This window comes from Trematomus bernacchii, unplaced genomic scaffold (genome assembly GCF_902827165.1).
Source record: "Trematomus bernacchii unplaced genomic scaffold, fTreBer1.1, whole genome shotgun sequence".
NCBI classification, from domain to species: domain Eukaryota; kingdom Metazoa; phylum Chordata; class Actinopteri; order Perciformes; family Nototheniidae; genus Trematomus; species Trematomus bernacchii.
Genome location: NW_022987790.1, coordinates 485,387 through 505,614, shown reverse-complemented (window position 1 = coordinate 505,614; position 20,228 = coordinate 485,387). Strand labels below are relative to the sequence as shown.

General features: G+C 42.6%; 2 protein-coding genes across 5 annotated transcripts; one reads left to right on the top strand and one right to left on the bottom strand.

The window, feature by feature from the left end:
• Positions 1-1,636: 1,636 nt before the first annotated feature.
• On the bottom strand, positions 1,637-3,613 carry LOC117497644. Its single transcript, XM_034149644.1, has 5 exons — positions 3,537-3,613; positions 3,251-3,337; positions 2,281-2,772; positions 2,170-2,250; positions 1,637-1,853 (listed from the first exon to the last, which is right to left on the bottom strand). The coding sequence occupies exons 1-5, from the start codon at positions 3,586-3,588 to the stop codon at positions 1,675-1,677; spliced, it is 891 nt and encodes a 296-aa protein (XP_034005535.1). The 5' UTR covers positions 3,589-3,613; the 3' UTR covers positions 1,637-1,674.
• Positions 3,614-15,336: 11,723 nt separating this feature from the next.
• On the top strand, positions 15,337-18,263 carry LOC117497625. Of its 4 annotated transcripts, none has more exons than XM_034149607.1 (5): positions 15,337-15,411; positions 15,611-15,697; positions 16,178-16,417; positions 16,463-16,780; positions 17,097-18,263. In XM_034149607.1, exons 1-5 carry the CDS (start codon positions 15,360-15,362, stop codon positions 17,576-17,578), a joined length of 1,179 nt encoding a protein of 392 aa, XP_034005498.1. In that variant the 5' UTR covers positions 15,337-15,359; the 3' UTR covers positions 17,579-18,263. The 4 variants fall into 4 exon arrangements, with proteins under 4 accessions (XP_034005498.1, XP_034005500.1, XP_034005499.1 ...); XM_034149609.1 differs by having other exon boundaries at positions 16,178-16,780; positions 17,097-17,155; positions 17,246-18,263; XM_034149608.1 differs by having other exon boundaries at positions 16,178-16,780; positions 17,097-17,155; positions 17,216-18,263.
• The last annotated feature ends 1,965 nt before the right edge of the window (positions 18,264-20,228 follow it).

The following is a 20,228-nucleotide window of genomic DNA, read 5'->3' as shown; positions in this document are numbered from 1 at the left end:
TTTTAAATTAACTCTCAAAATAAGAATGTTTAAAATAACATTAAACTTAAAAAAAACCTGTTTTTAAAATGCTACTTGGACGAATACAGGAATGGGAAGAAGCACACCTTCGATTTACAAACTACGAGACTTCAGAAAACATTCAAAGGTCCTCGCTAATGTGTCGTCATGTTTGGCAAATGTATGTTATTAATAAAGCATTTTTCAGTCGTGCTGATTTCATTTTGCAGGTTATTCTTTCCACTTATTGGTTCTGTTTCTTTGTAGGAAACAGCAGGATATGGTCGTTTAGAAAATACATATGAGAATATTTCTGAACTAAGAACTATTTAAAACTTTGTATAATTCATACGTTTCTCAAAATAATAAACTTTAAAATAATAAACATTGTTAAAATGCTACCTGGACCGGCACAGGAACGGGAAGAATCATCCGGGATTTACAAATTAAGAGACTTCACAAAACGTTCAAAATGTCCTCACAAATGTCTCGTCATGTTTGGCGAGTTTATGTTATCAATAAAGCAATTTTTCAGTCGTGCTGATTTAAGTTTTTTTGTCACAAGGTTATTTTTTCCACTTATTGGATCTGTTTCTTTCAAAATAATAAACTTTAAATGTTTTTGATGCTACCGGTACAAGAACGGGAAGGAGCACACCTACGGGATTGACTAGTTCTGAGACTCTAGAAAAACCCTTAAAATGTCCTCTCAAATATGTCGTCATGTTTGGCGAATTTGTGTTATAAATAAAGCATTTTTCAGTCGTGCAGATTTCATTTTGCAGGTTATTTTGACCACTTATTGGATCTGTTTCTTTGTAGGAAACAGGCAGGATATGGCCATTTAAAAAATGTGAGATTTATCTCTGGAAAATGCAAACAAGAATATTTCTGACCTAAGAACTATTTAAAACATTTAATTAATGCAAAACTTTCTCAAAAGAAACTTTAAATTACATTTTTTTTTTTTAAAGAAACTTGAAATAAGAAACTTAAACTAAAATAAAACTGTTTTTCAAATGCTACCTGGACAGTTACAGGAACGGGAAGAAGCACAGCTACGGGATTTAATGAGTCTTCAGAAAACATTCAAAATGTCCTCGCTAATGTGTCGTCATTTTGGTGAATTTAAAGCATTTTTTAACGGTGCTGATTTCAGTTGTCAGCAGGATATGGTTATTTTAGAAATGTGTGTTTCTATCTGGCAAATACAGAATGAAAATAAATGCTGAAAAGAAACATTTATTTTTTTGAGTGACAGGTTTAGAAGATTGAGAAACCCTGAATTGGGTTTACCAAGTTTATATTCTTGACTTTTCTTTTGAGTCTAAATTGTTATAATAGACCACCTTTTTAGCATCTTGTTATAGTCCAGCACAGAGAAGTGCATACTTCAGACTAACCTGCAATAAAGGCTGCATTTGGAAGGATGGCAAGGTTTTCTAATGAACATTTCTCAAAACATTGCACGTTTAATCTGCTCCCTTTTACTGACATGACCAATGTATGCTAATCCTATGTAGCATGAGAGTTAAAGACTGTTCTAGTCCTGATGAGCTTTCATTGGACTGTTAAGGGAAGATGTCTGCATGATAAGAGCCAAGCGTTGCAATACAAACATTGGATTGACACGCTGTTATTCAAGAAATGTATACACGCTTTATTATATTGCTGCTAAGATAACATCTCAGATATCGAGCTCTTCAAGGCACTCAAAAAATACGAGATTAATCTATATGTATTGATCGTGTCGTTGAACTTTTCCTCTTCGCTCGTCGTCCCGTTGAACTTTTCCTCTTCGCTCATCGTCCCGTTCAACAACGGCTCGTCTACTTCATGGGTATCCAGGAGTACTGAAAAACATTTGAGTCATAAATGATGGACGTCAAGACAATAAATGATGTTCTCTCGACTGAAGTCACAGCATGAATTCTTGGTTACTTAATAAATCCTGTATTTGTGAAAAATGAGCGACGTTGGCAGTGAATTCAGCAACCAAGCATTGATGCATTAACTTAGAAGACATGCAAGTGGTTTGTTTTAGCTCTGATACGTGATTAGCTTGACATTGCTGTGTTTCAAATTAAATCATACATTTCACAGATTTCAGATCTGTGACACCACTTTCATGAGACACATGCTGTTGTCTTTTTGGCCTTTAGAGCTCACCTTTGTGCTCATGCTGGACGCCCCCCGTCGTGCCGTTGTTCTGCTGGACGCCCCCCGTCGAGCCGTTGTTCTGCTGGACGCCCCCCGTCGTGCCGTTGTTCTGCTGGACACCCCCCGTCGTTGCTTCGCCCCAAATGACAAACCGGTTCTGGACGTCCCCAGTCGTGGAGTCTACCCCAATGACGACCCATTTCTGGACGTCCCCCTCCTTGGCCACTCCCCTAATGACGACCCGGTTCTGGACAGCCTCTGCTGTGGCGGTTTCACTAATGACGATCAGGTTCTGGACGCCCCCCGTCTTGGCTTTGTCCTTAATGATGACCAAGTTCTGGACGTCCCCCGCCGTGGCGTTTCCTCTAATGACGACCCGGTTCTGGACGTCCTCAGTTGTGGAGTCGCCTCCTATGATGACCCATTTTAGGTCACGCCCCGCAGTGGAATTTCCCCTAATGACGACCCGGTTCTGGATGCCCCCCGTCGTGCCGTTGTCCCTGGTTACGACCTGGTTCTGGACATTTGTTGTCTCGTTGACGCTCTGGGGCTTTTGTTCAGGATTCTGGTGACCAGACGCCTCAGCTTCCACGTCATTGGTTTCCAGTTGTACTGAAAGAAAGAAGGATTGATTAACAAATTAAGAACCAAAAGAAATCACGTGATGTTATACGTCGACTGAAATCACAGCGTGAACTGTTCTGTAGGTTTCTTTTCATTCTTGCTTTTTTTTAATGTGGCATTTGTTGGATTGAGGACCGTTTTTAAGATCAATTCTCAAAGTTCTTCAATTTGGCACGACATTTCTGAAACGCATGGCATCAACATGCACAATATATCATGGGATGGCCATCAAATACACACATCTGCCCAATTTCAAGTTTTTAAAACCAGTTTAAAGCATTATCCCCCCATAGTGTTCCTCAAGGGCTGGGGGTCTTCACTTGGTATAAGACATACAGAGATCATAATGTTTGAAACCCTTTTATACACGGTTTAAATATCTTGAGTTCATCTCATATTTCCCAGCTTTCAGATCCACCACTTTAATGCGGCACATACTGTTGACCTTTGAGCCTGTAGGGCTCACCTTCTCTAGCATCTCGGTCTAACATGGACTCCATCGACTGGAGAGGTGCAAAGGCTTTCTTTAAGGAGATCTCATTGGCAGACAGATCTGTAGGACACATTATAATGAAAGGTTTAGTGTCAGACAGAGAGAAGAAACACTTCATACAATCAAATGTGTTCAACTCTCAGTCTCCTCTGCAGCTTCTATTCACCAGCTGGAAGAGCAGAGACTGTGGACAGGAAACATGCTGTTCAATCAAACATTATTCCTTCATCTTCAATACAATTATCAAACAGGTAAATACCTCTGGCCAGACAAACAGTCAGCACACAGACGAGCATCCAAACAGCTGCCATCTCTGCAGTTTCCCAAGAGAGTGTTGCCTGAGCAGCAGCCAGCTTTAAAGAAGCCTCCAGCAGCTGCTGCTGATCAGCACTGATTGGCTCTCTGCACAGCAACTACAACAAATAACAAGCCCTCCCCCCGACACACAAAGATCTTTATTAACATTTTATATTGTTGCCTAAAAACAATTTCACACAAGGTAAAAACTCTGAAAAAGTTCCATTAAAAACAATAAAAAAATAATAGAAATTATGCAAAAATATCCCTCCTCTTCAGATAACAAGAAATTCAATTAAAACATTTTACAACCCCCTTCCCAAAACACATATTTTGTAGAAGAAAAAAAACAGGGTTATTCTGCTTTTCAGCACTTTACATGTTTATCCTGAGCAGTATAAGTTATATTTTTGCCCATTTTATTTCAATATTTTGCAAGGAATAAGCAAATGTGCATGTTGTGTTTTACAGCAGTGTGTCAACAGGTATACACAACCTCTGAAATGTTCGAATCGACCAATCAGAATCAAGTATTACAGGAGGAGTCTGCCTATTTTAGTGGAATCTCCTGGAACGGTGGCCGGGGCTGTAGCAGCAGTATCTCATGGTGGAGGCCGTGTTGGTGTTACTCCAGGTGTTCAGAGTGCTACGGAACAGGCAAAACTTTTCAACATGCCTCAGTTTGACTCGTTTTCGGCAGGGTCCTCACCTACGGGGTCTAAATTAGATGCCAGGGTAAAAGTGCGTATGGCTCGTCTCCAGTGGGAGAAGGAGGAGCGTGATAGGGATTTTCAGCTCAGGAGGGAGCTGGAGATCAGGAAGTTGGAGGCAGACACTGCTGTCCGGATGCGTCAGTTAGAGCTTCAGGCAGCTGGGGGGGGTGATTCTGCCGTTACATCGTCTGGTCCTGCTGCCTCCTTCGACGTGAGTAGGCATATTTCTTTGGTCCCTGTGTTTCGTGAATCAGAGGTGGAGATCTATTTTGGTGCATTTGAGCGCATTGCTGCTGCTCTGCGCTGGCCAGAAGACGTGTGGGCTATTCTTTTACAGTGTAAGCTAGTCGGCAAGGCTCAAGAAGCTTGCTCTTCTCTTTCTGTCGAGGATAGTTTAGTGTATGAGAATGTTAAAGGTGCTGTTCTCAGGGCATATGAGCTTGTGCCTGAGGCCTACAGGCAGCGTTTTCGCGGCCTGAAGAAAACTTCTGGCCAAACTTACGTGGACTTCGCGAGGGAGAAGAAAGTCCTCTTTGACAGGTGGTGTAGAGCTTGTAAAGCTGATGACATTACTTCAGTGTGTGAGCTGATGATGTTAGAGGAGTTTAAAAACTGTGTACCTGAGCGTACGGTAGTCTACCTGAACGAGCAGAAAGTAACTACACTTCAGCAGGCTGCCACTCTGGCAGACGAGTTTGCATTGATACACAAGAGCGTTTTTTTTCAGCGTGATCCTCTTCAGCGAGACACTTATCGTAGAGCTCCTGACAATTACGTTCCCTGTGCCAGTGTTCCAGTGTTAGATCCCAGGCTAAACAGAGCTTGTTTTTTTTGTCATGACCCAGGTCATGTGATAGCAGCCTGTGCTGCTTTGAAGCGAGAGCGGGCAGCAGGTGGCAAGCAACCAAAAGGGGTGGGCTTGATTAAAACAGTGTGTCCTAGTGGTCAGACCACTGTTAAAACGGGGCCTGATGAGTGTTTTAAGCCGTTCATCTCTACTGCTTTTGTCTCTCTATCAGGGAAGGTGGATGACCAGCGGCAGGTTACGGTGTTACGAGACAGTGGTGGTTCACAGTCGTTCATTCTTGCCAGTGCTCTGCCCTTGAGTACTGAGTCCGCCTGTGATGCAAGTGCCGTGGTAAGAGGTATCGAAATGGGTTTTGTGCCCGCACCTCTCCACAATGTCCATATCCAGTCCAAACTGGCTACTGGTTTCTTCACAGTTGCCGTACTCCCCAGGTTTCCAATCGACGGTGTGGATTTCATAATGGGAAACGATATAGCCGGAGGTAAAGTGTATCCTACTCCAGAGGTTGTTGACATTCCAGTTCCTGGTGCTGTAGATGATAACCTATCACTGACTCATCCGGAGGTATTTGCAGTTAGTGTTTTGACCAGAGCTCAGGCCCGTAAGCAGGCTCAGGATGTGGATTTGTCTGATTCTTGCCTTGTTTCTGCCCTATCTAATGACAGGTTGACCTCTGTTGATGGATTAGTGGAGGGTCCTCCAACAGTGTGTGATGGTGAAATGGAACCTATCGCTATTGCTCCAGAGGTGGCTATGCCTTTGACCCGTGAGGCGCTCATCACGGCACAGAGAGATGATCCTACCTTGATCAAGTGTTTCAACGCTGCTGAGAACCCTAACGAATGCAATAAGAAACAGTTGTTTTTTGTGGATGATGGGGTGCTGATGCGCCGGTGGGCTGACCAATCAAGTGATGCAGAATTTGGTTCAGGTGTTGATTGGAACAGCGTTTATCAGTTAGTGGTTCCTGTGAGTTGGCGGCAGCAGGTTCTGGCGTTAGCACATGAGCACTTGTGGTCTGGCCACTTAGGTGTGACTAAGACTTATGACCGGATCCTTCAACATTTCTTTTGGCCAGGATTGAAAGATGACGTAGTGTGTTTCTGTAGATGCCAGGTGGTGGGTAAACCAAATCAGGTAGTTCCCCCAGCGCCGTTGTGTCCTGTTCCGGCTATGGGTGCGCCTTTCGACCATATCATTGCTGACTGTGTCGGTCCGTTGCCGAAGACCAAGGCAGGTAATCAGTTTTTGCTGACTGTGATGTGTGTATCGACCCGTTTCCCTGAGGCTATCCCTTTGCGTAAAATCACTGCACCCGCCATCATTAAAGCACTGACCAAGTTTTTTACCACCTTTGGGTTGCCGAAGGTTGTGCAGACTGATCAGGGAACTAACTTCCTTTCCAAGATTTTTAGACAAACCTTGCAGTCATTGGGTGTTTCCCATTCAGTATCTAGTGCCTACCATCCAGAATCACAAGGGGCACTTGAGCGTTGGCATCAGACATTGAAGTTGATGCTTGGTAAATACTGCCATAACACAGGCAGGGACTGGGATGAGGGTGTTCCCTTCGTGTTATTTGCTATTCGTGATGCAAAGCAGGAGTCTATTGGGTTTAGCCCAGCTGAACTAGTGTTTGGGCACAATGTGCGTGGCCCATTAAAGATGCTGAAAGATAAATTGATGTCTGAGTTCCTTCCGAAAACTGATGTGAAGAAGTTTGTGTCCCAGTGTCGTGAGCATTTACAACAGGCGACTAAGCTAGCAAGGGAAGCTCTTGCATCCTCGCAGGAAAACATGAAGAACAGGTACGATAGGAGAGCAGTTAAGCGGCAGTTTCAGCCTGGTGAGCAGGTGCTGGTGTTGCTGCCTACACCCGGATCTGCTCTCAACGCGCGTTTCTCAGGTCCGTATGTGGTTGTAAGGCAAGTGTCTGACACCAACTATATCATTGACACACCTGAGCGTAGGAGAAAAACAAGGTTGTGCCATGTTAACATGCTTAAGTCCTATCATGCTAGGGAAGCCTCCCAGGGGAAGCAGCAACGCACTGTGGTGACTGCTGTTCCCAGCGTGGCCACTTCCCTAGCCTGTGCATTGTCGATGGTTGAGGATGATTTGATAGTGCCCTCTGGTGGTCAGCAGTGTGGTAGGTTATCGAACTCTGAGTTTATGTTGAGCTTAGAGTCTAACCTGGCGTATCGTTGTCACATAGAGAAAAGGGAGAAAATGAAAAAGGAAGTGGATTATCTGCTTGAAAATGGCTTAGCCAAGCCTAGCCACAGCCCCTGGAGCAGTCCATGTTTGCTTGCTCCTAAATCTGACGGAACACCGCGTTTCTGCACCGATTTTCGCAAGCGACTTGCAGGAGCCTCGCTAACAGTGAATCTGGCAAAGTGTGAGTTTGGCCGATGTACTGTCCCGTGGGTGAGATTTCAAGATTCATGTCCAATAGTCTGAGTGTTTTTGGTAACTGTGGCCAAACACTCGTGGGGTTATTTTGTATTGCATTTTTTGTTTTCTGAAGAGGAAGGGTATTTTCAAAACATATTTAATGGAGCTTTTTCAGAGTTTTTACCTAGTACCAGATTGTATAAATATATGTGTCTAGAGATATATATATTTATATATATTTATATATAAATATATATGTCTAGACATATATATTTATATATATATAAATATATATGTGTCTAGAAAGGTTCAGCCCTAATCATGCAGACATGTTTAAATATAAGATATACGATTTGTAATGGGTGGGATTGATATAAAGTTGGCATGTCTGTAAAAGGGAGAAAAGTGAAAACTCAATATATGAATATTTAATATATTTAATGTGAATTTAAAATGATGGTCTCTACTAATCATACATGCACAACAAGCTCCATGAAAAGCTGCTCATTGTCAGAGTGTCCTCTCAGAGAAATGGGCTGCGTTTCACTTCGGTTAAATGGATTCCTTGCGTCCCTCACTTGCGTCGTTTCCCTGCGACTAGTCCCTCCCACCAGGGAAGCATGGAGAGATGCAAGGAAACCACGAGAAGCAGGGAAATTAGTTTTAAGAGCAATGGGACGTCCTTTCCTCCGGAGGGTCACGTGAAGCGACGTCCGTTTGTGATGACGCTGCACAGCTGATCGTCTGACAGCAGCTCTGTCCCCGTTATTTTCACAAACACCCCCGCCTCTGTTAGTACACATTTACTGACACAAACATTTGTATCATCTGTTGTAGACCCAAATACATTAAATAAGAACTCATTCTCAAAAAAGATAAACGCCATTCTTAAAATGTATAAACGAACATTAGTTTGATTAATATTGATTAGAGTGCACAATAGAAATAAAATAATTGAGAGAAGAAAGAGAGATATGTTATCTATCAAAACCCAGTTAGATTAACATTCATTGGATTGCACACTTTGTCTGTTTGTGTGGATATGTAGCACATTAACATGTTAAATAGCACTTAATGACTGACTGAATGGAAATGACAATAAATGAAAATGTAAAACGAAAAAAGCGATCATGAAAATGTTTCCAATAAATGAATAAAATGATTTTTGAGCACTTTGTTGTTCAGATATATCACATATTTGTAACTGAATGATGCATTCATTGAAACAGAACACAGTATGAACTGAGGAGTGAGTCCCGTGAGTTTCATGTGTTTTCTTCACTCCGCTGGGAAACTGCTCTCATGTCAAGAAGCATCAGATCATTGCATGCGCTGCATCGTCCAATCAGTGAGCGATACACAGTAAGGGGGCGGGGCGAGTCTCTGAGGATTTCATCGAAGGATGGTCTGGTGGTTCCTCGATTATAGCTCCTCCATTATCGCTCCTCGCTCCTCAGTCCTCGGTCCTCGGGCAAAAATAAGGCCATAGAGTGGCGAAGTCCCTCCCACTTACTTCCGGGGTATGGGACCTTATTCCGGAAAAGTTATGCATTGAAGTCAATGGGGAGAGAAAACTTATCTTTCGATCCCGTTTGAATTGTGCCATGAATTACACATATGATGTTTGTCAAACTTAAAAAATCATTTCCATGTCAAAAAAGTCACAGTTTGTCGTAAAACTGTTGAAATATAAGACTATGAAAAATACGTAACTAGAAAGACTACAAATCCCAGAGTCGCGTAAGTGATGTCACAATTGTTTACCTCCACCATTCAGATACCTAAGATCAGCGCAATATAGATATAATCTATCTATATGGCGCTGGCTAAGATAAGATAACTTTAACAAGATGCCTGTGTGCTTAGTACCAGGTTGTTATTATACCAGCAATGGGTCTTGCTCGTTCTTTTGCTTCCCGTCTGATGAAACGACCAGGAGTGGCTTGATCAAGTTAGCTACCTAGCTAGTAGCTAGCACGTTAGTTAGCATTACAGCCTTGTCATTTTTATTAGCCTTAACATGAAGTAACATTAAGTAACCCAAAATGTTAAACAGTAAGAGTAGTAGTCATATTTCGTGAACCCTTTGAATAGTACTGTCACCGGTGTGATCATTCTATAATACACCATTTAATTCCAGGGGAGAAATGCTAACGCTAACGTTAGCATCGGCGATCTTTTCTACTTCATGCTATCTGCACAAATGGTTGACATTAAACATTAAAACGACCAGGCAGTTCAGAGAGAATCAAAGGAAGGCAGGCAGGCAGCTTTGCATGACATTCTTCAGGACGTGTTTCATTGTGGTGATAGTCAATCGTTTGTTGACAAGACAGTAGTGACGGCCATCTTGGTGACGTGTGTGGTTGACCAGGGGATGTAGTTCATGTAGCGTTTCACACAAACAAATGTGTTACTTCACAGTCTTACGGCACATTTTTTTTTTTTTGACTTGCAAAATTATCTTTTAAATTGACAAACATCATATGTGTAATTCGTGGCACAATTCAAACGGGATCGAAAGATAATCTTTCTCTCTCCATTGACTTCAATGCATAACTTTTCCGAAATAAGGTCCCATGGGGCTCAACCGGAAGGGGAGGGACTTCGCCACTCTATTGGGACGCTACTCAAGATGGCGCAGACAAATCAACTTCCGGTGAGACCGAGACCGAGGAGCGAGGAAATGAAAAATAAGAGAAGTGAAACGCAGCCAGAGTGTGTTCCTACGTGCAGAGAGCCAATCAGTGCTGATCAGCAGCAGCTGCTGGAGGCTTCTTTAAAGCTGGCTGCTGCTCAGGCAACACTCTCTTGGGAAACTGCAGAGATGGCAGCTGTTTGGATGCTCGTCTGTGTGCTGACTGTTTGTCTGGCCAGAGGTATTTACCTGTTTGATAATTGTATTGAAGATGAAGGAATAATGTTTGATTGAACAGCATGTTTCCTGTCCACAGTCTCTGCTCTTCCAGCTGGTGAATAGAAGCTGCAGAGGAGACTGAGAGTTGAACACATTTGATTGTATGAAGTGTTTCTTCTCTCTGTCTGACACTAAACCTTTCATTATAATGTGTCCTACAGATCTGTCTCCCAATGAGATCTCCTTAAAGAAAGCCTTTGCACCTCTCCAGTCGATGGAGTCCATGTTAGACCGAGATGCTAGAGAAGGTGAGCCCTACAGGCTCAAAAGTCAACAGTATGTGCCGCATTAAAGTGGTGGATCTGAAAGCTGGGAAATATGAGATGAACTCAAGATATTTAAACCGTGTATAAAAGGGTTTCAAACATTATGATCTCTGTATGTCTTATACCAAGTGAAGACCCCCAGCCTTTGAGCAGCACTATGGGGGGATAATGCTTTAAACTGGTTTTAAAAACTTGAAATTGGGCAGATGTGTGTATTTGATGGCCATCCCATGATATATTGTGCATGTTGATGCCATGCGTTTCAGAAATGTCGCGCCAAATTGAAGAACTTTGAGAATTGATCTTAAAAACGGTCCTCAATCCAACAAATGCCACATTAAAAAAAAGCAAGAATGAAAAGAAACCTACAGAACAATTCACGCTGTGATTTCAGTCGACGTATAACATCACGTGATTTCTTTTGGTTCTTCATTTGTTAATCAATACTTCTTTCTTTCAGTACAACTGGAAACCAATGACGTGGAAGCTGAGGCGTCTGGTCACCAGAATCCTGAACAAAAGCCCCAGAGCGTCAACGAGACAACAAATGTCCAGAACCAGGTCGTAACCAGGGACAACGGCACGACGGGGGGCGTCCAGAACCGGGTCGTCATTAGGGGAAATTCCACTGCGGGGCGTGACCTAAAATGGGTCATCATAGGAGGCGACTCCAGAACTGAGGACGTCCAGAACCGGGTCGTCATTAGAGGAAACGCCACGGCGGTGGGCGTCCAGAACTTGGTCATCATTAAGGACAAAGCCAAGACGGGGGGCGTCCAGAACCTGATCGTCATTAGTGAAACCGCCACAGCAGAGGCTGTCCAGAACCGGGTCGTCATTAGGGGAGTGGCCAAGGAGGGGGACGTCCAGAAATGGGTCGTCATTGGGGTAGACTCCACGACTGGGGACGTCCAGAACCGGTTTGTCATTTGGGGCGAAGCAACGACGGGGGGTGTCCAGCAGAACCTGGTTCCCATGGACAACGGCACGACGGGGGGCGTCCAGCAGAACAACGGCACAACGGGGGGTGTCCAGCAGAACAACGGCTCGACGGGGGGTGTCCAGCATGAGCACAAAGGTGAGCTCTAAAGGCCAAAAAGACAACAGCATGTGTCTCATGAAAGTGGTGTCACAGATCTGAAATCTGTGAAATGTATGATTTTAATTTGAAACACAGCAATGTCAAGCTAATCGTGTGTCAGAGCTAAAACAAACCACTTGCATGTCTTATAAGTTAACGCATCAATGCTTGGTTGCTGAATTCACTGCCAACGTCGCTCATTTTTCACAAATACAGGATTTATTAAGTAACCAAGAATTCATGCTGTGACTTCAGTCGAGAGAACATCATTTATTGTCTTGACGTCCATCATTTATGACTCAAATGTTTTTCAGTACTCCTGGATACCCATGAAGTAGACGAGCAGTTGTTGAATGGGACGATGAGCGAAGAGGAAAAGTTCAACGAGACGACGAGCGAAGAGGAACAGTTCAACGAGACGATGACCGACGAGGAAAAGTTGAACGGGACGACGAGCGAAGAGGAAAAGTTGAACGGGACGACGAGCGAAGAGGAAAAGTTGAACGGGACGACGAGCGAAGGGGAAAAGTTGAACGGGACGACGAGCGAAGAGGAAAAGTTGAACGGGACGACGAGCGAAGAGGAACAGTTCAACGAGACGACGAGCGAAGAGGAACAGTTCAACGAGACGACGAGCGAAGAGGATCAGTTCAACGAGACGACGAGCGAAGAGGAACAGTTCAACGAGACGACGAGCGAAGAGGATCAGTTCAACGAGACGACGAGCGAAGAGGATCAGTTCAACGGGACGACGAGCGAAGAGGAAAAGTTCAACGGGACGACGAGCGAAGAGGAAAAGTTCAACGGGACGACGAGCGAAGAGGAAAAGTTCAACGGGACGATCAATACATATCATAGATTCATCTCTTCTTTTTGAGTGCCTTGAAGAGCTCGATATCTGAGTTGTTATCTTAGCAGCAATATAATAAAGCGTGTATACATTTCTTGAATAACAGCGTGTCAATCCAATGTTTGTATTGCAATGCTTGGCTCTTATCATGCAGACATCTTCCCTTAACAGTCCAATGAAAGCTCATCAGGACTAGAACAGTCTTTAACTCTCATGCTACATAGGATTAGCATACATTGGTCATGTCAGTAAAAGGGAGAAGATTAAACGTGCAATGTTTTGAGAAATGTTCATTAGAAAACCTTGCCATCCTTCCAAATGCAGCCTTTATTGCAGGTTAGTCTGAAGTATGCACTTCTCTGTGCTGGACTATAACAAGATGCTAAAAAGGTGGTCTATTATAACAATTTAGACTCAAAAGAAAAGTCAAGAATAAAAACTTGGTAAACCCAATTCAGGGTTTCTCAATCTTCTAAACCTGGCACTCAAAATATAAATGTTTCTTTTCAGCATTTATTTTCAATCTGTATTTGCCAGATAGAAACACACATTTCTAAAATAACCATATCCTGCTGACAACTGAAATCAGCACCGTTAAAAAATGCTTTATTAATAACATACATTTGCCAAACATAACGACACATTAGCGAGGACCTTTTGAATGTTTTCTGAAGTCTCGCAGTTTGTAAATCGAAGGTGTGCTTCTTCCCATTCCTGTATTGGTCCAAGTAGCATTTTAAAAACAGGTTTTTTTTTAAGTTTAATGTTATTTTAAACATTCTTATTTTGAGAGTTAATTTAAAAATGTTTTTCTCATTTAAAGGGATTTTAACAGTTTATTTTAAAGTTTCTTATTTTGAGAAATGTATAATATAAAATGTTTTAAGTAGTTCTCCAGAAATATTCTCGTCTGTATTTTCCAAAGATAAATCTCACATTTTAGAAATAACCATATCCTCCTGCAGGTTTTCTACTTAACACATCCGATAAGTGGAATATGCCGTCTACTTTAAAGGGGACCTATCATGCAAAATGCACTTGTGTACGTCTTTTATACATGAATATGTGTCCCCGGTGTTCCAGGGAACTCACCAAGTGTCAGAAAACACAACCCTCTCTATTTTCCTCCATACCCAAATCTCTAAAAAAGGGGCTGCAACGGATCTGATAAAAACTGATCCAGATTTGAACACTGTCCTGACGTCAGGACTGTGGCGCTATACGGCTATTGGGCCAACTCCACCAATCAGGAGGAGACAGCCACGGCCATTGCCGTTCGAAAGCGCTGGAGACGCTGTAGTACATATGCCAGGCCTCTAGGTGGTGCTGTTCTCACTGAATCAGCCCTTGCAAAAACAGAGCTAGAAATTGTCAAATTGAGCGAAATGAGGCATGGCTAAAATGCATGATCTGTTTGGTATTTTGAAAAAAAGAAAGTATAAATATGCCTTATATAGGTATGGTCCTACACTATATTATTATAATATAGCATGATAGGTCCACTTTAACATCAATAATGTACAACTATTGCAATAAAAATAAAAATTAACAAAGACTCGTCAATAAAAACATGGTTTTCCCATCAAGGATGCACAATCATTTAAACCTGTCTCTACAACTTTAGGACATGTTCTGTATTTGCCTTGTTTATTACGTTACATGTCATTTGTTCGACGCTTTTATCCAAAGCGACTAACATACAGTCAGTACTGTGGACAATCCCCACAGGAGCACTTTGGGGTGAAGTGTCTCAGGGACACAACGACATGCAGACTGCAGTGGCACTCGAACTTGCTATCCCCTGTTTCGAAGTCCAGCACACTATCCACTGAGCCACAGCCTCCCATATTGATAACAACATAAATTTACGAGGATTACTCATTAAATCCCGTAGCTGTGCTTCTTCCTGTTCCAGGTAGCATTGGAACAACTGTTTTATTTGAAGTACTTCTGCTTTACAGCACTTTAAATGTTTATCCTGAGCAGTATAAGTTATATTTTTGCCCATTTTATTTTAATATTTTGCAAGGAATAAGCAAATGTGCATGTTGTGTTTTACAGCAGTGTGTCAACAGGTATAAACAACCTCTGAAATGTTCGAATCGACCAATCAGAATCAAGTATTACAGGAGGGAGTTGTTAATGTTATTTATTTATTTTGTATTGCATTTTTTGTTTTCTGAAGAGGAAGGGTATTTTCAAAACATATTTAATGGAGCTTTTTCAGAGTTTTTACCTAGTATCAGATTGTATATATATATGTGTCTAGAGATATATATATTTATATATAAATATATATATATATATATATATATATATATATATATATATATATATATATATATAAATATATATGTCTAGACATATATATTTATATATATATGTCTAGACATATATATTTATATATATATGTCTAGAAAGGTTCAGCCCTAATCATGCAGACATGTTTAAATATAAGATATACGATTTGTAATGGGTGGGATTGATATAAAGTTGGCATGTCTGTAAAAGGGAGAAAAGTAAAAACTCAATATATGAATATTTAATATATTTAATGTGAATTTAAAATGATGGTCTCTACTAATCATACATGCACAACAAGCTCCATGAAAAGCTGCTCATTGTCAGAGTGTACTCTCAGAGAAATGGTGTGTTCCTCTGTGCAGAGAGCCAATCAGTGCTGATCAGCAGCAGCTGCTGGAGGCTTCTTTAAGCTGGCTGCTGCTCAGGCAACACTCTCTTGGGAAACTGCAGAGATGGCAGCTGTTTGGATGCTCGTCTGTGTGCTGACTGTTTGTCTGGCCAGAGGTATTTACCTGTTTGATAATTGTATTGAAGATGAAGGAATAATGTTTGATTGAACAGCATGTTTCCTGTCCACAGTCTCTGCTCTTCCAGCTGGTGAATAGAAGCTGCAGAGGAGACTGAGAGTTGAACACATTTGATTGTATGAAGTGTTTCTTCTCTCTGTCTGACACTAAACCTTTCATTATAATGTGTCCTACAGATCTGTCTCCCAATGAGATCTCCTTAAAGAAAGCCTTTGCACTTTTCCAGTCGATGGAGTCCATGTTAGACCGAGATGCTAGAGAAGGTGAGCCCTACAGGCTCAAAGGTCAACAGTATGTGCCGCATTAAAGTGGTGGATCTGAAAGCTGGGAAATATGAGATGAACTCAAGATATTTAAACCGTGTATAAAAGGGTTTCAAACATTATGATCTCTGTATGTCTTATACCAAGTGAAGACCCCCAGCCCTCGAGGAGCACTATGGGGGGATAATGCTTTAAACTGGTTTTAAAAACTTGAAATTGGGCAGATGTGTGTATTTGATGGCCATCCCATGATATATTGTGCATGTTGATGCCATGCGTTTCAGAAATGTCGTGCCAAATTGAAGAACTTTGAGAATTGATCTTAAAAACGGTCCTCAATCCAACAAATGCCACATTAAAAAAAAAAGCAAGAATGAAAAGAAACCTACAGAACAGTTCACGCTGTGATTTCAGTCGACGTATAACATCAAATGATTTCTTTTGGTTCTTCATTTGTTAATCAATCCTTCTTTCTTTCAGTACAACTGGAAACCAATGACGTGGAAGCTGAGGCGTCTGGTCACCAGAATCCTGAACAAAAGCCCCAGAGCGTCAACGAGACAACAAATGTCCAGAACCAGGTCGTAACCAGGGACAACGGCACGACGGGGGGCGTCCAGAACCGGGTCGTCATTAGGGGAAATTCCACTGCGGGGCGTGACCTAAAATGGGTCATCATAGGAGGCGACTCCACAACTGAGGACGTCCAGAACCGGGTCGTCATTAGAGGAAATGCCACGGCGGGGGGCGTCCAGAACTTGGTCATCATTAAGGACAAAGCCAAGACGGGGGGCGTCCAGAACCTGATCGTCATTAGCGAAACCGCCACAGCAGAGGCTGTCCAGAACCGGGTCGTCATTAGGGGAGTGGCCAAGGAGGGGGACGTCCAGAAATGGGTCGTCATTGGGGTAGACTCCACGACTGGGGACGTCCAGAACCGGTTTGTCATTTGGGGCGAAGCAACGACGGGGGGTGTCCAGCAGAACAACGGCACGACGGGGGGCGTCCAGCAGAACAACGGCACGACGGGGGGCGTCCAGCAGAACAACAGCACGACGGGGGGTGTCCAGCATGAGCACAAAGGTGAGCTCTAAAGGCCAAAAAGACAACGGCATGTGTCTCATGAAAGTGGTGTCACAGATCTGAAATCTGTGAAATGTATGATTGAATTTGAAACGCAGCAATGTCAAGCTAATCACGTATCAGAGCTAAAACAAACCACTTGCATGTCTTATAAGTTAATGCATCAATGCTTGGTTGCTGAATTCACTGCCAACGTCGCTCATTTTTCACAAATACAGGATTTATTAAGTAACCAAGAATTCATGCTGTGACTTCAGTCGAGAGAACATCATTTATTGTCTTGACGTCCATCATTTATGACTCAAATGTTTTTCAGTACTCCTGGATACCCATGAAGTAGACGAGCAGTTGTTGAACGGGACGATGAGCGAAGAGGAAAAGTTCAACGAGACGACGAGCGAAGAGGAAAAGTTCAACGAGACGACGAGCGAAGAGGAAAAGTTCAACGGGACGACGAGCGAAGAGGAAAAGTTCAACGAGACGACGAGCGAAGAGGAAAAGTTCAACGAGACGACGAGCGAAGAGGAAAAGTTCAACGAGACGATGAGCGAAGAGGAAAAGTTCAACGAGACGACGAGCGAAGAGGAAAAGTTCAACGAGACGACGAGCGAAGAGGAAAAGTTCAACGGGACGACGAGCGAAGAGGAAAAGTTCAACGGGACGACGAGCGAAGAGGAAAAGTTCAACGGGACGACGAGCGAAGAGGAACAGTTCAACGAGACGATCAATACATATCATAGATTCATCTCGTATTTTTTGAGTGCCTTGAAGAGCTCGATATCTGAGTTGTTATCTTAGCAGCAATATAATAAAGCGTGTATACATTTCTTGAATAACAGCGTGTCAATCCAATGTTTGTATTGCAATGCTTGGCTCTTATCATGCAGACATCTTCCCTTAACAGTCCAATGAAAGCTCATCAGGACTAGAACAGTCTTTAACTCTCATGCTACATAGGATTAGCATACATTGGTCCTGTCAGTAAAAGGGAGAAGATTAAACGTGCAATGTTTTGAGAAATGTTCATTAGAAAACCTTGCCATCCTTCCAAATGCAGCCTTTATTGCAGGTTAGTCTGAAGTATGCACTTCTCTGTGCTGGACTATAACAAGATGCTAAAAAGGTGGTCTATTATAACAATTTAGACTCAAAAGAAAAGTCAAGAATATAAACTTGGTAAACCCAATTCAGGGTTTCTCAATCTTCTAAACCTGTCACTCAAAATATAAATGTTCAGTTTCAATGTTCAAATCTGTATTTGCCAGATAGAAACACACATTTCTAAAATAACCATATCCTGCTGACAACTGAAATCAGCACCGTTAAAAAATGCTTTATTAATAACTTACATTTGCCAAACATGACGACACATTAGCGAGGACCTTTGAATGTTTTCTGAAGTCTCGTAGTTTGTAAATCGAAGGTGTGCTTCTTCCCATTCCTGTATTCGTCCAAGTAGCATTTTAAAAACGTTTTTTTTTAAGTTTAATGTTATTTTAAACATTCTTTTGAGTTAATTTAAAAATGTTTTTCTCATTTAAAGGGATTTTAACAGTTTATTTTAAAGTTTCTTATTTTGAGAAATGTATAATATAAAATGTTTCAAGTAGTTCTTCAGAAATATTCTCGTCAGTATTTTCCAGAGATAAATCTCACATTTTAGAAATAACCATATCCTCCTGCAGGTTTTCTACCTGACACATCCGATAAGTGGAATATGCCGTCTACTTTAACATCAATAATGTACAACTATTGCAATAAAAATTTAAATTAACAAAGACTCATTTAAACCTGTCTCTACAACTTTAGGACATGTTCTGTATTTGCCTTGTTTTTATAACCATATCCAGCTGCCTGGTTTCTACTAAGAAACAGATCCAATTAGTGGAGAAAAAACCCTACAACTGTAAATCGGCACGATTGAAAATTGCTTTATTACGTTACATGTCATTTGTTCAACCCGGTATCACGGCAAGAAGTGAACATGTGACGATCTACCACGCTGGGAGACGTGAATATGTCACGGTTTCGTCCCTTCAAACGTGACAGTTACACGGTATTGTTAACATGGCCCAACCAGTGGAGAAATACCCGGAAGTGCCAAGCAAATGCTCTACCAAGACTATTGGTCGGTTTTTATTGTCAAAATTAGATGTTTTTAATTTATTTTTTAATCGTCACACTCGATTTCGCCGATTTTCTTGTTGCCCTAGCTGGTCGACACCTCTTTTAGCAGAAACAAAGGCTACAGTAATGTATTAAATCGATGTTAATCCATGTGTGTGGATGTGGAATTAACAGACGTGACGTTGTGCGATTGCGTTGCCAGGCAACAGCTTCGGTTCATGTTCATTTACAAACTCTTCAACTAGAACCGTAGTTATATTTAAAAACATTTTAGAAGGCCTCACGAAATACTTGTACATGTACATTTTAATTTAAATGTGAAGGAATGTGTGTATAACAAAATACAAACGTCATAAAAAATACCGGAAACAGACGTAGGCAAGGTCCTCAGCTCGGTGATTCGATGGTTTAGCCGCAATGCACGTTGGGAAATGGTGTTTATGCGATGTAAAATCCGAAAACGATGGGGTCAACGAGACGGCGACCGTCTTGTCGTACGTTCTCGACAAGACGGTGCCGACAAGACGGTGCCGACAAGACGGTGCCAACGAGACGGCGATTATAGAGAACCGACTCCACGATGGGGCCAACGAGACGGCGAGTCTGGAGAACTTTCGCCACGACCGGGTCAACGAGACGGATAACGTTCGCCACAACGGGGTCAACGAGACGGATAACGTTCGCCATGACGGGGTCAACAGGTCGGATAACGATCACCACGAATGGCTCAATGAGAAGGATAACGATCGAGACTACGCGGTCAACGAGACGGATAACGATCAAGACTACGCGGTCAACGAGACGGATAACGTTCGCCACGACGGGGTCAACGAGACGGAGAACGTTCGCCACGACTGGGTCAACGAGACGGATAACGTTCGACACGATGGGGTCAACGAGACGGATAAGGTCAGCCACGACGGGGTCAACGGATAAGGTCAGCCACGACGGGGTCAACGAGACGGATAACGTTCGACACGACGGGGTCAATGAGACGGATAAGGTCAGCCACGACGGGGTCAACGAGACGGATAAGGTCAGCCACGACGGGGTCAACGAGACGGATAAGGTCAGCCACGACGGGGTCAACGAGACGGATAACGTTCGACACGACGGGGTCAATGAGACGGATAACGTTCGACACGACGGGGTCAATGAGACGGATAACGTTCGATACAACGGGGTCAACGAGACGGAGAACGTTCGCCACGACTGGGTCAACAGGTCGGATAACGTTCGATACGACGGGGTCAACGAGACGGCGATTGTCGAGAACGTACGACAAGACTGTGCCGACAAGACGGTGCCAACGAGACGGCGA

Bases quoted from the DNA above. Each gene is read 5' to 3' on its own strand.
- LOC117497644 (XM_034149644.1), bottom strand. From the start codon at position 3,588: ATGGCAGCTGTTTGGATGCTCGTCTGTGTGCTGACTGTTTGTCTGGCC. The intron at 3,338-3,536 runs GTATTTACCTGT...TGTGTCCTACAG, and splicing joins GACTGTTTGTCTGGCCAGAG to ATCTGTCTGCCAATGAGATC. The intron at 1,854-2,169 runs GTGAGCTCTAAA...AATGTTTTTCAG, and splicing joins CGTCCAGCATGAGCACAAAG to TACTCCTGGATACCCATGAA.
- LOC117497625 (XM_034149606.1), top strand. From the start codon at position 15,360: ATGGCAGCTGTTTGGATGCTCGTCTGTGTGCTGACTGTTTGTCTGGCC. The intron at 15,412-15,610 runs GTATTTACCTGT...TGTGTCCTACAG, and splicing joins GACTGTTTGTCTGGCCAGAG to ATCTGTCTCCCAATGAGATC. The intron at 16,781-17,096 runs GTGAGCTCTAAA...AATGTTTTTCAG, and splicing joins TGTCCAGCATGAGCACAAAG to TACTCCTGGATACCCATGAA.